The 15,672-nt window shown below is 43.0% G+C and overlaps 3 protein-coding genes across 4 annotated transcripts; 1 reads left to right on the forward strand and 2 right to left on the reverse strand.

Moving 5' to 3' along the window:
* Positions 1-44: 44 nt before the first annotated feature.
* vtna (vitronectin a) lies at positions 45-4,394 on the reverse strand. The gene is made up of 8 exons (XM_049726708.2): positions 4,223-4,394; positions 3,401-3,520; positions 2,882-3,322; positions 2,633-2,772; positions 2,409-2,565; positions 2,186-2,338; positions 1,327-1,821; positions 45-882 (listed from the first exon to the last, which is right to left on the reverse strand). Exons 1-8 carry the CDS (start codon positions 4,278-4,280, stop codon positions 764-766), a joined length of 1,683 nt encoding a protein of 560 aa, XP_049582665.1. The 5' UTR covers positions 4,281-4,394; the 3' UTR covers positions 45-763.
* A 535-nt stretch (positions 4,395-4,929) lies between these two features.
* sarm1 (sterile alpha and TIR motif containing 1) lies at positions 4,930-11,687 on the forward strand. The gene is made up of 8 exons (XM_049726707.2): positions 4,930-5,903; positions 7,960-8,578; positions 8,881-9,093; positions 9,180-9,271; positions 9,364-9,690; positions 9,791-9,980; positions 10,154-10,275; positions 10,361-11,687. The coding sequence occupies exons 1-8, from the start codon at positions 5,437-5,439 to the stop codon at positions 10,461-10,463; spliced, it is 2,133 nt and encodes a 710-aa protein (XP_049582664.1). The 5' UTR covers positions 4,930-5,436; the 3' UTR covers positions 10,464-11,687.
* On the reverse strand, positions 11,346-15,384 carry slc46a1 (solute carrier family 46 member 1). 2 transcript variants are annotated; one of them, XM_049726710.2, is made up of 6 exons: positions 14,900-15,382; positions 14,190-14,581; positions 13,645-14,117; positions 13,324-13,407; positions 12,953-13,109; positions 11,346-12,883 (listed from the first exon to the last, which is right to left on the reverse strand). In XM_049726710.2, exons 1-6 carry the CDS (start codon positions 15,215-15,217, stop codon positions 12,832-12,834), a joined length of 1,476 nt encoding a protein of 491 aa, XP_049582667.1. In that variant the 5' UTR covers positions 15,218-15,382; the 3' UTR covers positions 11,346-12,831. The 2 variants fall into 2 exon arrangements, with proteins under 2 accessions (XP_049582667.1, XP_049582668.1); XM_049726711.2 differs by lacking the exon at positions 11,346-12,883 and having other exon boundaries at positions 12,949-13,109; positions 14,900-15,384.
* Between the last annotated feature and the right edge of the window lie 288 nt (positions 15,385-15,672).

The raw sequence follows: 15,672 nt of genomic DNA on the forward strand, positions 1-15,672 counted from the left end.
TGAGAGCAACATTTGTAATATTGTTTCTAACAGTTACTATCTGCTAGCTGAAATTTGATATTTTCGAATATGGTGAATAGTCCAAAATAGCAAAACAGCAGAAAAAGGGCAGTGCAGCTAAGTAATGTCTTTATTTGTCACAGATAAATATTAGTAAAGGTGGCCCAGTGGTTAATTAAAAAAGACAACCCACAACTCATTTCTCCTATAGATATTGTTGCAGGATTACATTCACATATTTTCATCTTAATATTTTGCAACCCTATATCGGCCAATGAACCTCATTGGTTAATCTAAATGGACAGACAACCCGCTTCTCATTATAAGGCAGAAGTATATGCCCTGCCCCCCAAATAAATGCATTCATGAAACTGATATATTATTATCCAGTAATAAAAAGTTTAGAAATGTGTTAATGAAAAAGTAAAATGTTTATATGACAGTTCCTTTGTAATTTACCACATAATGGTGTGACATAAATGAGAACCGATAAATTGGAATGATATGACAAAATGAGCATAAATCATTAGTAACTGCTGTGTACATTGTGAATGGCACGATTACAGGTGGTTTCAGTCTTTAACAATTTTGAATCTGAAACAGTACCCCTGAAACATTTGCACTGTAATATCATTAGGTAATGGGAGTAAACAAAGCCAGTCAGCAAGACTTTGTACTTATTTGCTCAAGATGACAAGCAAGCTAGTTGTGATCCCATGTGCTGCAAACCTAGTGTGAATGTCCACGCTAAAAACTATTCAGTTTATTTCTCAGCCCCTCTGGTGTCAGTGCAGCCGAGCCAATACTTGGCGATGGATCTCGGATAGGGAGGCATGGCCGGGTCCACTCTCTTGGTACTGAGGTCAACTCTGTAGTATTTATCTGCACATCACAGGGGAATAAAAGTTAATAACAGCTATAGGAACACGGAACTGCTCAAGAACTTTGTCTTATGCAGGCTCTCTCAATTACAACCCACACTCAAATTGTAAAACCTTAAGCAGCAAAAATGTAAGTTAAATCTCTAATGTCAAACAGGACATATAAATGTTATCATAAACTGCTGCCATAAAAAATGTTTAACCGAAAAGGCAATTTAAACTTTCATACAAATATAAAACTTTAATGACAAGTTATTCATGAACCACATGCTCCTCACGTGTCATGTGTTTTGTCATAAAAACGTAAAACTGATACGACACACAACCAACAGTGCCATCTAGAGGAGTTCATTAATATAACAACTGGTTCATGAAGCAAATCTAAAGTTTCATTTTACCATCACTATTTGTAACAGAAAGTATGATGTACTATAAACCACACTACTTTCTTTGAAGAAGTAGACGGTCTGTACAGGCAGCCTCCTCCCGTAGGACCTGTCATTCCTACTTCTGGAATCATAGTTGCCTCTGTTATTTTGCCGGTAGCCACCCCTGCGCCTGTCCTGGTCCCAGTCCTGATCCCAGCTTCGGCTCCAGTCTCGTCCCAGCCTCTCCTCCATCTCCATCCTCCTCTCAGCAAGTCTCAGGCCCATGTCCATCCCTCTCTCTGCAAACTGCTGGCCCATGCTCATACCCCGCTCAGCCAGGGATTCCCAGACGGGTGAGCGATTCCACCTCCTCCGCCCCCTCTGCCTACCATACTGCTGACCGTACTGCTGTCCGTACTGCTGTCCATACTGCTGGTACAGGCCCCATTGTGGGTCCGGCTGGAGTCTACGTGGAGGGACGTAGAGTCGGCCAGCCATGACAGCATCCACCGGTGACTTGAGACCCTTCCAGTCTTTGTCAATGAAGTGGTAATGGCTGCTATGCTGAGGCACTAAACACATCAGACAAAGGAATCCAATTAAACATGCCACCCACATGTCATTAAAAAAACTATTAGAGCAATATTTCCCGACCCTTCTTGAGCCAAAGAACATATTTGATGTTGGAATAATCATATAGCACACAGCTAATCTGCTTCCTGACTTCTGTCAATGTGCCCTTGAGCAAAGCACTGACCACACTCATTCCAAATGTTTTTCTCTGTTTTTCTAAACATTCTCTGCAAATTGCATTATTTTCAAGTCATCAACTCTAAGAGAATAACTTGAAAAACAAACCTTTCAATGATAACAGTGTGCTGTATAATGTGCAGCATCACAGTGGTTGCGAACCACGGCATTAAGAGTACAACTCACTGTCTGAGAAGAGATCACCGAAAAACTCCTCATAGTTTCTGGAGTACATGTTGGTGTAGCGTGTGAACAGCGTGGATGGAGACCTCTCGGACATGGTGATGCACTCCCCGTGGGATGGTTGGTGCAAGAACTCATAGATGTAATACTGGTCCGCTTGATGACAGCAAAAAAGAAGCACAAGATTGAGCAATTGCATGTGCCGTGATTCCAAACAAGGTTTCACCTTTGAAAAAATACACCCTCTCTCTGCCATTGTAGTTGTGAGCTGGGAGGGCGAAGGCCGCGTCCACGTGATCTGGAATCCTGTCAAAGCCAACGCTGATCGCCCGGGGGTAGTCTTCATCCAGTACACCATTGTCAAATCTCCAATACTTGTTTCCCTGTTTGAAATCATCTCAGTGTGAACACACATATTTTACTTCCTAGTTACATCACATATATGTGTACCTTAAATATGTATGTCTTCCCGTGGCAGTTGACCCTGGTGAAAGCGGCGTCGATGGGCCCGTTGATGCCCCACACGTCTTTTATGAGCTTGGGATAGCCAGGAAGTACAGTCTTCTGGTCCAGCTCGAAAAAATACTCACCTGCAAACAAATATGACCAAAAAGACTCACTCAGAAGACTGTATACATAGTTGGATCTACATGATTAAAATTTAGTTCTTGCCCTTGAGATAGGGTTAGTGCGACTCACCTCGGAAGGCAAAGATGGAACCATTCTTTAACTGCATAAAGGCGTCAAAGGGCCTGCCGCTGCACGTCTCAGCATCAGGGTCAGGAGCCGCAGTGGTGCCAGGTGTGGTTGCAGGTGTCGTAGGAGGTTCGGTTGTCTGATCTGCTGCGTTACTGATATTGGTGCTACTGGGGGGCTTCAGTGAGGGTGGGATGGTGAGTCTTGGAGGCCTCGCCGTAACACTGTCTTTGCTGCTATCGGGGGGCTTTCCCAAAGGTGACACTGTGGTTCTTGGAGATCTTGGTGGAGGTTTATTCATGACAAATACAACTTCTGGTTTATCTGCAAAGTCAGAGATGGACGGTGGAGTGGGACTGATAAAAGGAAGCTCATACGTGGATGGCGTGGTGCTATCAAGATTATCTTCGTCGTCTTCCGCCAACTCAAATGTATCGCCGCGAGCTGGGAGGAGAAAGCATGTTTTTTGAATTATTTAATATTTTGGTTTAGCTCAGTGACAGCGCAAGCGGGGATTCGTACTCATCATGCCACAAATGGGCTCAAAGTCGATGCAGCAGCTCTTGTAGTATTTGCACATGCTGTCGCACTGGCACTTCTTCTCCGAGTCAAAGCCCTTCTCACAGCGGCCCATGCATGACTCTAAAGGTATGAAGAAGTCAAGTTAGCATTTTGCAGAAAGTGACGTGGAAAAAACACAAGGCTGTGAAAAATCATTTTGATGCTTTTTTTTCAGCCCAAGAAAAGGTTTGCTGCGCTCAATTTGACCTGACACCATGTCAAAATTGTTGTTTTGTTTAATTATTTAAACATTTTTTTTAGGGCATTGTGCAGGTTTCAACCACCCAACCATTCATTTGTTAGCTTTTCTTGTTCAGGCAAACTCCAACCCGGAGTGGGCACCAGGAGAGGAACAGCATAGTCATGTGGTTACTAAGTAGGAACTGGATCTGGAAGTAAGAGGACCAAGTAAACCATTTCTCCTTTCATGCAAGTATGGCTCAGATTCTTGAAAATCTTTAACAAAGTATCAATTTTAGACTGACCAGCTCACTGTACATGTTATTCTGCCTAACAAATAGAACATATTTACCTATAAGGTTAGAGGTCACATCATTTTTGAAAGCTATCATGGTTTAATTTATTTCAATAATTCCTACAGTTTAACTTGACGGTGTTCACTTTAACAATAGATCAACACAAATACTAATTTATCCCATCTGATGTTGATGCAAAGGTGGATTAACACCAGATAATTTCAGGGCAACCCATTACACATGTAATGTCCTCTATATTTTCTGTTCACCATCTTTTACTTGAATTGTAAGTTGTGGTTGTACTCACCGTCTGCAGCTAAGGTTTGAGCGACGAGCACGAGGAGCAACACAGCGCACAAGCTCATGTTTGCTCTGCAGTGGGAGAGGACTGAATGAGGCAGAAACGATGGACTGTGTGCTTCCAATCATTGGAAACATGTGTCAGTCACCCCACGTCCGGCCTTTGCTTTTGCCAAGTATGCAGCATTCTTTCAACTTGGGTAAAACACACACGGACGCACGCACGCACACACACACACACATGAAGAGATCAATACAAAAGTAACATTTAAGCAACATATGTTGACATTGTTTTCTTTTTTTTTACTATATTGATGTGGAGTCTCTTAACCATGCACTTTCTTATCAACATGTTAGTTTTACTTCTTAAATAAGCCCAAATTCTGTCATTATGCATTATTTGTGTATCTTAGACACTTTTGCTGTATTAACATACAAAAACAATTGTTTGTTTGGCAGAGCCATGTTGCTATTCATGCATTTCCTACAACGTTTGTCCTGCAGGTCATAGTATTAAAACAGCGTACGTCCAATTTCAGGAGACGCCCAAAATGGCAATTTTGTATGTTACAAATTGAGTGAAGATGATTACATGAATATTGTATTTATTGGTGCGTCCAGTAGAGGGCCAGCCTGCTCGTTTGCAAGAGGAGCTCTGCTATACGAGAGAGGTTGGGAGGAGGGGGGTGGGGGGGCTGCTTCTTTTAATAGCAGCTCCGTCCCGGTTGTTTCCACGAGCGGCGGGCGGTGCAAAGTGCAACCTGAGCAATTCTCCGGAGGACGCAGCAGGAAGACAAGCAGCTCGTGGATGCTGCGGATTGCAGCTGTCCGATGCCAATGCAGTGACAGCTCATTTTCTGTAACTGCGGAAGAGGAGTTTCTTTTGGTTTGATTCTCTTTTGAACAATAAGAAACAAAGCGCGCATCGATGGTGAGAAGTGAGAAAACGACGCACTTGACACCAGGAACAGACAAAAGGACCTGCTGTGTGTTTGATGCTTCATTTGCATACCAGCGCCTGATCATGTTGTGATTATTTTAAATCTTGGAGAATATGGGACGAATCGATGGGTAGTTGCTCATTTAATAATTTGGAGGCAGTTGTCACTTGGGATTAATACCAGAGGCCTTGTTTGTTTGCTATTCACCAGCTGGGGCAAAAACGTCACCCAATCCGATGCTCTTGTAAACAAAGCCAGTCACCGTTGCTTCTGCCGGTAGATGCTTTTTTCTCTCACCTTCTTCCTGTGGAGGCTCTTCAGACATTTGTCTGTCATGTTTAGCTCAGACCGCCTGACGGTGCCCGAATATGTCAGCCGACTCCAACGAGGAAGGAGCGGCTCCGGGGCCGAACAGCAGAGACCGGTGTCTCCAGGGATCCACGCTGACGTGCAAGCGGCTCTGGACGTCTCTCTCCCCGCGTTGCGCACCGCTATCCAGCGGCTCAAACGCGCCAAGGAAACGTCCGATTCTAACGAGACGCGCGGAGCCATCGCGGAGATCTACCAGCTGGTGGAGGAGGCCTGGGTTCTACCTACCGTTGGACGTCAGGTGGCCGAAGAGATCTGCAACAGGATCCGGCTGGATGGAGGCCTGGAGCTCCTGCTGCAGCTCCAGCAGACACCTGCTGTGGAGATCACATATGAGTCTGCCAAACTACTGGAGCAGATACTGGTCTCGGACAACAGGTACCAATCTACAGCCAATACATTAGGTACACTTGCACCATCATCACCCGCAATAGAGATGCTGGAACATGCACACTGGGGTTGCAATTCATAAATTAAAAATATTATCATCATGTTAAGTTAGGCACATTAATGTACTAAAACCGTAGCAGCAGAGTAGGGAATGTTCTAGATGTAAAAAAGAAAACGTATGGAATAATATTATTGTGAGTTCAGTGGAGTTAGCAATGGCTTGTGGAAAGAAGCTGTCTGAGTCTGTCCAGAACTGCACTACTGAGAAAGCTCATTTAACAACACATATTTCAACACCTGTCATTATGATGGAGTGCTTCTGCGTCCACCCTAAACACATCAATACTTCAGTTGAACATATATACATTCATAAATAAGTATAATCAAATACACATCCTGTATTAGATTGCAGGAAGAAGACCTTGTCTCATGCAGTGTAACAAACCAACACTTGTTGACAAATGTGGTTACCCAACATTGCATCGCACTGAGATGTAAATGTGAAAATTGACACATTTATGAGCCAAACAGAGTGGCATATTTGCCATTCAATGAGCTGCCGGCCATCAACAGACATTAAACGCTCTAATAATAATAATAATGATTAAAGTAAATAATTTAAAGAAATGCACAAAGAATAGATTCATACATTAATTTGACCAGCAATTTACATATGAGTGGCATATTTGCCATTCAATGAGCTGCCGGCCATCAACAGACATTAAACGCTCTAATAATAATAATTATAATAATAATAATACTTAAAGTAAATAATTTAAAGAAATGCACAAAGAATAGATTCATACATTAATTCGACCAGCAATTTACATATGAGGATCTGAACCTGGACAATGTAATCAGGCAGTATTGAACTTTTCCAGACATTTATCTATTCTTATCTGCAGCTAGTTTCATTTGAGCCCCGCCCTGCTAATAGCCACAAATATCCAAGGCACTCTTCCCTTCTATTACTACTGGAGACTCGCATTGTTCCCCCATCAGAATCCACATTAAGTATGAAACAAATCACGTTTCTGTTTTAAGCTTCTCACTGAGATCGTGAGAAGATGATGAAGATGATCTATTATAGTTGACGCAATTATAAAAGTGTCTGCAGGCCAGCATAGAGAAGAAAACACACACATTGACGTGTAACTCCAGAAGCACTTCCTGTCCCTGTGCATCCCGGAAATAAGAAACAGTGCATCAATCCATCCATCCACCCAGCCGTCCATTTTCTGCACTGCTACTCAGGGTCACAGTGTGGACGGCAAAATGCATCACCACGAAACCACAATAAGAAATATATTGTGACTTACATTGCAAAACTGAGCATTATTATCCGTGTCGTGAAGGTTTAATGTTCATTAGACTTAGCATTGGCTCTCATTAGAATGTGGTTGTAGGTTTTTTTTTGTTTTTCAGTCCCTTCATAATGTGTTTTATAAAATTTGATTGGACCAAGACATATTAATGATCATCATCATCATATCATCATCACCATCATAATAAATACGTACCTCTACAAAACAACAACCATCATAAAATTGGTCAGGTGGTAAATTACAGGAAGTGCAAGCCAGCCATGTAGTGAAGTGCACACAGGGAAGTAATTTAATTTATATAGCACAGAGAGTCACAAACTGCTTCACATGGCCATAATAAATTGAACAAATAAAATAAATAAAATACAGAATCACAGCCTTTTACACTTAACACAAGAACACACAACTTAATGAAAAAATTTACAACAATGAAATCAGTATTGTTTTTTCTGATTTGCACAAATGTGTTTGAAGTTGCTTTTCAAAAAGAGGAAGTTTTTATGTATATCTAAAAAAAAAAAATGCACCCACAACTTGGGGCGCCTTTTGGTTTTAATATTGTGTAAAGAGCATTCAGTAAAAGGCCATTGGTAGACCACAGTGCTGGGACAATAAAATTATACTGAACGTTTGTTTTTCATAGGCAAGGTTGTGTTGTCTGTCTTCCTGTCAAGCAGATCGAGTATGTACTTCTAACATTTCTGGCTCTTCCCTGACAGAGATTACGTAGCTCGTCTGGGTTTGGGGGTCATCCTCAACCTAACTCGACAGCAAGAGGACGCCCAGCTGGCTCGCAGCGTGTCGGGAATCTTGGAGCACATGTTCAAACACACCGAGGAGACGTCGGTGCACCTCATCACCAACGGCGCCTTGGATGCTCTGCTCTACTGGTGCAGAGGCACGGACCCCACCGTGCTGCGTCACTGCGCTGTGGCCTTGGCCAACTGCGCCATGTACGGAGGCCACCGCTGCCAGAGATGGATGATCGAGAAGCAGGCTGCTGAATGGCTCTTCCCTCTTGCCTTCTCCAAAGAGGACGAACTCATCCGCTTCCACGCGTGCCTAGCCGTCACCGTCTTGGCGGCCAACAAAGAAATCGAGAAGGAGGTGGTGAAATCCGGCACGCTGGAGCTGGTGGAGCCCTTCATCGCATCTCTGGATCCCGATGATTTTGCGCGAAGTTTGTCGGACAGCGCCGACTGCATGCAAGGGAAGACGGCGTCTGACCTGCAGCACCTCTTGCCGTTGCTGGATGGAACGAGACTGGAGGGAAAGTGCATCGCAGCCTTCTACCTTTGCGTTGAGACCAGCATCAAGTCCCGTCAACGCAACACCAAGGTACAATCACTGCTCACAGTTCTGAGTTTCAGAGTTTGAATCTCAGCTTTGGTCCTATCTGTGTGGTGTTTGCAGTTCTCCCAATTGTGTTAGTATTGATTTCCTCCGGGTTTATTGATGACTCTAAAAAGGATTGTTCTAATTTCACACTTGATTAGTGGCCAGGCCACACAGTGTCCTACCCTTTTCTATACAGGCTATTAAATAGAAAATGTTGTATTGTGTCGCCTGTAAATAATTTTTTACAATTTCCAGGCTGTTTGAATTCACTTTTAACACTTTTATCTTTTATCTGGTTCCAGATTTTCCAAGAGATTGGAGCAGTGCAGAGCCTTAAAAGAATAGTCATGTACTCCAGCAATGGCACGGCCTGCTCCTTAGCCAAGCGGGCTTTAAGAATGATGGGCGATGAAGTGCCCAAACGCATCCCATCCTCTGTGCCCAATTGGAAGACCTGCGAGGTGCAGACTTGGTTGCAGCAGGTCGGCTTCAGTGCATACTGCGACCGCTTCCAGGTCCGTTTTGACTTCCTGATCATCAAACCAGAGTACCGATACAACTTGCATTTGTCTGATGAATTTGTGTCTGTCTGTTGAGCCAGGAGCTCCAGGTGGATGGAGATCTCCTTCTGAACATCACAGAGCAAGACCTGAGCACAGACCTGGGCATGACTGCTGGCCTCTGTCGCAAGAGGCACATTAATTTATTTCTTTTCTTTTCTGGAAAATTCTGTGGTCAAACTTATGGTAAAATTTAGAGGTACCATTATATTTTCTTTCCGCCAGGTTCCTAAGAGACCTGCGCGTGCTAAAGACCTACGCCAACTATGCTACATGCGACCCTCACAATATGGCTGACTGGCTGACGGAAGCGGACCCTCGTTATCGCCAGTACACGTACGGCTTTGTCCAGTCAGGAGTGGACCGCAACAACATCCAAAGCCTGACGGATCAGCAGCTTCTGCATGACTGCCACATACTCAACGGAGTCCACCGAGCCAAGATCCTGGCGGTCAGTCGAAAACCGCTGAGACCAACCAGCATAGATGCCCAGCCTGCAGGACCCGATGTGTTCATTAGCTATCGTCGGACCACCGGATCACAACTCGCCAGGTCAGAGTAGGAGGGTTCTTATTAAGTCTAATCTACATCATACTCAAGATGGCAATTTGACTTACTTTGTTCTAACTTGTACATTCTTTGGCACCGAAAGTCTTCTAAAGGTGCACCTGCAGGTTCGAGGATTCAGTGTCTTCATAGATGTGGAGAAGCTAGAAGCCGGAAAATTTGAGGACAAACTTATTCAGAGTGTCCAGCGGGCTCGAAACTTCATACTGGTCCTGTCTGCCAACGCTCTGGACAAGTGCATGGGAGACACGGCTATGAAAGACTGGGTGCATAAGGTCAGCTCACTCTTGTGGTTTCTAATAGTTCTTGCCCCTGTTTTGGTTGGCGGGATCCATCTGAAAATACTGACTCCTCATGTTTGAGATTTGAACTGCTGATGAAACATCTTTAGTGAAGTGACGTAAGCACAAACATCTTTTATTATTTTGTCATTAATCTGATGTTACAGGAAATAGTCACCGCTTTGGGTGGAAAGAAGAACATTGTCCCTGTCACGGATTACTTTGTATGGCCTGATCCCATGTCTCTGCCAGAGGACATGAGATCTATTCTCAACTTCAACGGCATCAAGTGAGGAGCCATTCCATTCATATTTTACAAACACGACCCATCTTTTGATTATTAACTGATTGAATGTTGCCTTTTCTTGACACAGGTGGTCGCATGAGTATCAGGAGGCCTCAATTGAGAAGATCCTCCGCTTTCTAAAGGGAAACCAAGACCTTCTGGATAGCTCCAAAGAACAGAAAAAGAAATGAACACATTTATTCTAAAATCACCTTTAACTTATGCCAAAATTGCAAACAATAACATGAGGTCTTTATGTTTTTTTGCATAAAAAACAATGATTCCATTATTCTTAATAATTTGTCATCAAGTACAGTGTATACCTCTTTTTGACTCAGGAACAAAAACAAAAGGATTAACACTCACGTCATTCAGATTACTGAGTCATAACATTTTTGTTACGATTACTCTCAAATGAAATTATTTTCATTGTATCACAAATTTGCCTTTGCAATTGGAACATGCAATAGAATATAGCACTAGCTGTTTATATTTGTGTTCCCATTGTCGGCGCCATTAAATATATCTGTTAAGTAAATATTGGTCAGCCAAGCAAAATGTATTGCTGTTCCTACTTGTGTATTTATTCTAAGCAAGTATAATGTACATGCATCAACAGATAACGAACGCACTGGCCTAAAGATCTGTTGACGCCCACAATTGCCATCTACTATACAATGATGCAGAGAGGTCAGCTTTAATACTTGTTGGACGCCATATTTTAGTCAATAAAACAACAACAGCTCCACATTTTGTTCAGCATTGTGCATTTTAAAATAATTTTCTCATTTGTATTGCATACGAAATGCTTTTTGATTCTGAAAAACTCCGTCCAATGAAAAACATGCACCTTCCAAATTGTGTGGGTTTGCCTGTTTCACTCAATTTTAAAAACCCACAAAATAACTAGATTATGAAAAGCAATTACAGTTTGCCAATGCATGCTTTTAAACGTATAGTAAATAAAGGAAGTTACTACAGCACTTCAGTTTAGAGTAGTAAATTCTACCAGAAAGATGACCATAGTAAAATGTAGACTTTTATTTTGCATTCAAATCATATAAAGAATCCAATGCATCTTAAAAATATTTTTATTTTTGAAATATTACAAGTGTCCTTCCAGCAGAAAACACACAGCTCAATCCCAACAAGCCAATATGCTGTTTGACCTCTGCTCTTCCCTTTGTGCATTTTAAAGCTGATTTGTTAGCTCGCAGTGCATCTTGGACGTGACCATGTTGTGTGTGCCTGTGTGCTGAGGGACTATCCAGTGTTGCTTTGCTTCAAGTTCTAACTCAGTAATCCCCAACTGGTTACATGATTCCCCATTTTCTGCACGCAGTCAAAATTGTTGGTTCCCTTCTGTTAAAGAAATTAAAAAAAAAAACACACAAAGGCCACTGAAAAAAAAACAAGAATCTGACAAAAGTAACAATTATTTTAAATACAGGAAAAAAAACCAGTTCATTATTTTTTTAAATCATTCGTTTCCATATAACAATTATCAAAAATATGGATGGATTAAAATCAGACAACCGTTAAAAAATTGGACGGACTAAAAATGACATTACGCTAGTGCTCTTTGAACAATATGTATACAAAAATGAAGAAATGTGAATCAACAATGTTGCACTTTTGCTTTGGACGATTATTATTTTTCAAATGGACAGAATAAAATCAGTTTCAATATTGTATTCATATTGAAATGCAGCCTCTTGGATGATTCACAATGCGCAAAAATAAATGCATAAAAACAAGTTTTCCCCTCATTGACTTTTTGCAACGGCAGAATCATTTTTAGTGAACTTAGGGTGTATTCAGACCTGACTGTTTCGTATATTTTAAAAGGACCGAGGTTCGATTGTAATGCTGGTCCGGACCTTTTATGCAGGTGCAAGACACCGTAGCAAGACACTGTGGGAAAAATTTGCTTTTCAGTGCTGCTAACAGTTGAATGCTACAAAAAATGAGCCATGGGGCAATGAAAATAAACTGTGCCTCTTGAATATATGGGCAGATACACATATTATACAACTGCTAGAGAAGACACACAAAAATGCGGTCGTGTTCGTGAGAAAATGAAGGAGAGGTGCTTCGAGCGGTCCCATGAACAATGCCGAGTCGAAGTAAAAAAACTTCACCAAACTTACATGAAAGTACGAGACGCTTTAAAGAAGAGCGTGAGTTCAGGTGATGAAAAAGACCAGTGCCCTTGGTTTGACAAACTAGATAAAATATTAGTTAATTAGCATGTTTTCCTCTATTTCCAGGAATGGGAGCACAGATTGTCACAAGCGTGGATGTGTTTACAAAATATATTTCACTTGCAAAATGTACAGTCTGAATGGGAACCGCACGAAATGAAAAAAAATTAAGTCCGCTTTTGGTCCGTATCAAACAAGCGGACTAAAGGACTTTTCTGATCTGAATACACCCTTATTCACTAATTTGTTGGCTCTCACTCTTTCAAGTAAAATGTGTTAGTGGGAAGAATCCTTTGCGTTCCTCCCTCTGCTACAGTGATGCCATTGGTATTTATTTTTGGTCTGATTGTGCAGGTCAGGATGCCATGGCGTCGCTGAGTTCTCTCATCTCCAAACAACGCAACGTCCTGCAGACACATCAGCATCAATTTTGAATACGTCTTTTGCGTGTTGATTGGAGCAAAGAGGAGACTCACCCAATTATACTTGCTGGGATGAGGAGGAGGATGGCGGCCAAGAGGAAGGCGAAGCCCTTCATGAAGTGCAGCGTGGCTGGATAGACAGAGTTGAAGAGGCCACTACCCACAAGGAAACACAAGCTCTCCACACAGGCCACGGAGGAAAAGAGAGCACCTGGCAGAGAATTCAGACTTCAGCATGTATGCTACCTTCAGGATGTCTTCAGTCACGGTAGCAGTAGAGAACACGTAATAAAATAATTTAATTTTAGTAAAGCTACCAAAACTAAGCAAGATGTATATTTTTACAAAATGACAGTGCCTTTAAGTCTCAATCTTTTCACATTTAAAGCATGTAAAGCTGGTCAGCAATGTGATGAGTGGTTCACCTTGTTCAGACTGGCTCACCAGCTTGGACAGCTTGGCTCTGAGCACAGGTGTAGCAGCCACAAAGAAGAATAAAAAACCATAACCTGGTGACACATAATGTAGGCAGACACATTACAGTTGTGTGTGTGTGTGTGTGTGTGTGTGTGTGTGTGTGTGTCTGTGTGTGTGCGCGTGTGTGTGTGTGTGTGTGTGGGGGGGGCATACATTTGATCTGAAATTTGATCTGAGGTTTAGTACATCACTAAAGCCCTACATAATAATGGAAAATACACATCACATTAAAACATGTATGTTGAGTTTTTTCATGTGTTGAGTGTTACCTGTGAACATGAGCAGAGTGGTGTCTGCCACAGAGAAAACCAGCAGACCAGTGATGTTGGAGGCAAGACTAATAACAGCCACCCATGAGTCCTCCAGCCAGTGCAGCATGACCTTCAGCCCCAGCAGGCTGCTCAGGTAGCACAAGTGCAGAGCAGCCGAGCCATAGCCGATGAGCGTCGAGCCCCAGCACAGCGGCGGGCTCAGCTCGTACAGGACGTACAGCTCGCGGCTCCCGATGTGGATGCTCACCACAAGGAAGAAGCAGAGCATGTAGAGCCACAGTTTGCATCTCAGGAACCTTCCGCCGCCCTCGCTGCCCCCGGTGGAGAAAATGTGCCACACGGCTTTGTGATGGCGAATGGTGAGAAGCTTGGCGCTGGGGTCTTTCTCGACAGATTCCGGGACAAACAGGAACGCATACAGAGCCGACATCAGGCTGGTTGCCAGGACCAACCAAAAGGGGTTGATGTAGCTACAAATAGACAGAAAAACAAGGTGTTGGCTGAAAATCATGACAAAAATAAATAACGTGAGAATTCCTTACCCTTGCATCCGCCTCCAGTGCCCTCCGATAATGCTGGCAAACATCCCAGAGAGCCCAATACAAGCTTCCAGGACCGCCACCCTGAAAGTGCGGGCTTTTCTGTCGCTCGTGTCGGCCACGTACGCAAAGCAGGCAGCCAGTATAGCATTGAAATCCCCCGAAAGTCCACTGAGCAGTCGACCCACGAGAAAGTAGGCCACAGGCAGCTTGAGGTACATCACTATCAGGTAGACAACCACCTGCATGGCCAGACCCAGGTTGGGAATGATGAGGACCGGCCTGCGACCTGCAAAATCGCTCCACGAGCCCAGAAGAGGGACCACCAGCAAGCCGACAGAAAAGCCCGCCAGACTGATGTAGAGGTTCCAGTGTGCTGTCAGGGTTTCCACCTCCTTGCAAAGAAAAATTACACAATGGAAAAAACACAAATAGCTGTTACTTATAATGGTGTGAGTACTTTTGCTACCTCTATCTAAAATCATTACTTGCAAGTTTTTTGTTTTTTTTTAATCTGGAGCATGATCAGTGTGAAAACATTTGCTAAGCCTGTAACTAAAAATAATTTAAAAAATAAACTTCCGCATCACGTGACGTCATGTTTTGCGTATAATTGGATTCAGATCTACCAGTTGGAGTTTGCTAGTCTCAACCTAAAATAAACAAAGCAGACTATGATGCCCCTTTTGGGCCAGCAGATCATACAAGTGTACCTTCTGAAGAGCGTTTGGCCCCGCGGATCTGTTGCCGCATTCCGACATTTTCGAAGCATTGTAGCCAACGTCTTCGCTAATTCGGTCCCACAGATATTGAGTGGTCAGCGGCGCCTGAAGGACCACGGCAAACACGGACAGGAACATGACGGGCTCCACGGACACTGGAAGCGGACACGCAAACGGCGGTCCCGCCGGCCGAGAGGTTGGCGGTGGCAGCTGCAGGGTGTCCTCATCATGGCCGGAAGAAAAGTTTGAGCCATCGGCTTTCAGTTCCTCGTCATCCGGAAGGATAGCAGCCGTGTCCGGCTCGTACATATCGACTCGTATCGAATAAACATGAAACTTCACTTACTGCCTGCAAACGCCCCTCTATGCACACTGCACTGTTTTGTTGTTGTCGCGTTGTGTTTTTGTCAGTAGCTGAAAAGTTAATGGCAGCGTTTTCAACAGCTCACCACAAATGACAAAAAGATTATCTTCTAGTGTGGACTTTGCGACATCAACTGGACTAAGTGGTGAATTACACAGATTACAAGTTAGGTACGATCGAATCCAATGTTTTACTGTATCATAACCTAATGACTAAGTGTCAACAAAAAATGTTTTGGTAGGTTAACCTGTAAGGGTTGCAGTGTATTTTGGCTTAATTTTTAAATTTCACTCAAAAGCCCGTGTCCTTAACATTTGTGACACTTGTCTCAATTTATTTGCACATTTTATTTCGTGTGTGCATGAGTTTGTACGAATAGCAACAGAATATACAAATAAAA

This window comes from Syngnathus scovelli, chromosome 7 (assembly GCF_024217435.2).
Source record: "Syngnathus scovelli strain Florida chromosome 7, RoL_Ssco_1.2, whole genome shotgun sequence".
Lineage (NCBI taxonomy): Eukaryota > Metazoa > Chordata > Actinopteri > Syngnathiformes > Syngnathidae > Syngnathus > Syngnathus scovelli.

What these genes read in the sequence shown, in the direction of transcription:
- slc46a1 (XM_049726710.2), bottom strand. Translation starts at nt 15,217, where the DNA reads ATGTACGAGCCGGACACGGCTGCTATCCTTCCGGATGACGAGGAACTG. An exon ending in CACTCTGCTCATGTTCACAG is followed by an intron (nt 13,408 to 13,644) that starts GTAACACTCAAC and finishes ATGTGTCACCAG; the next exon opens with GTTATGGTTTTTTATTCTTC. An exon ending in GGTGAGCCAGTCTGAACAAG is followed by an intron (nt 13,110 to 13,323) that starts GTGAACCACTCA and finishes ATTCTCTGCCAG; the next exon opens with GTGCTCTCTTTTCCTCCGTG.
- vtna (XM_049726708.2), bottom strand. Translation starts at nt 4,280, where the DNA reads ATGAGCTTGTGCGCTGTGTTGCTCCTCGTGCTCGTCGCTCAAACCTTA. An exon ending in TTCCATCTTTGCCTTCCGAG is followed by an intron (nt 2,773 to 2,881) that starts GTGAGTCGCACT and finishes ATTTGTTTGCAG; the next exon opens with GTGAGTATTTTTTCGAGCTG. An exon ending in CGTCTACTTCTTCAAAGAAA is followed by an intron (nt 883 to 1,326) that starts GTAGTGTGGTTT and finishes TGTGATGTGCAG; the next exon opens with ATAAATACTACAGAGTTGAC.
- sarm1 (XM_049726707.2), top strand. Translation starts at nt 5,437, where the DNA reads ATGCTTTTTTCTCTCACCTTCTTCCTGTGGAGGCTCTTCAGACATTTG. An exon ending in CATACTGCGACCGCTTCCAG is followed by an intron (nt 9,094 to 9,179) that starts GTCCGTTTTGAC and finishes CTGTTGAGCCAG; the next exon opens with GAGCTCCAGGTGGATGGAGA. An exon ending in TGAAAGACTGGGTGCATAAG is followed by an intron (nt 9,981 to 10,153) that starts GTCAGCTCACTC and finishes CTGATGTTACAG; the next exon opens with GAAATAGTCACCGCTTTGGG.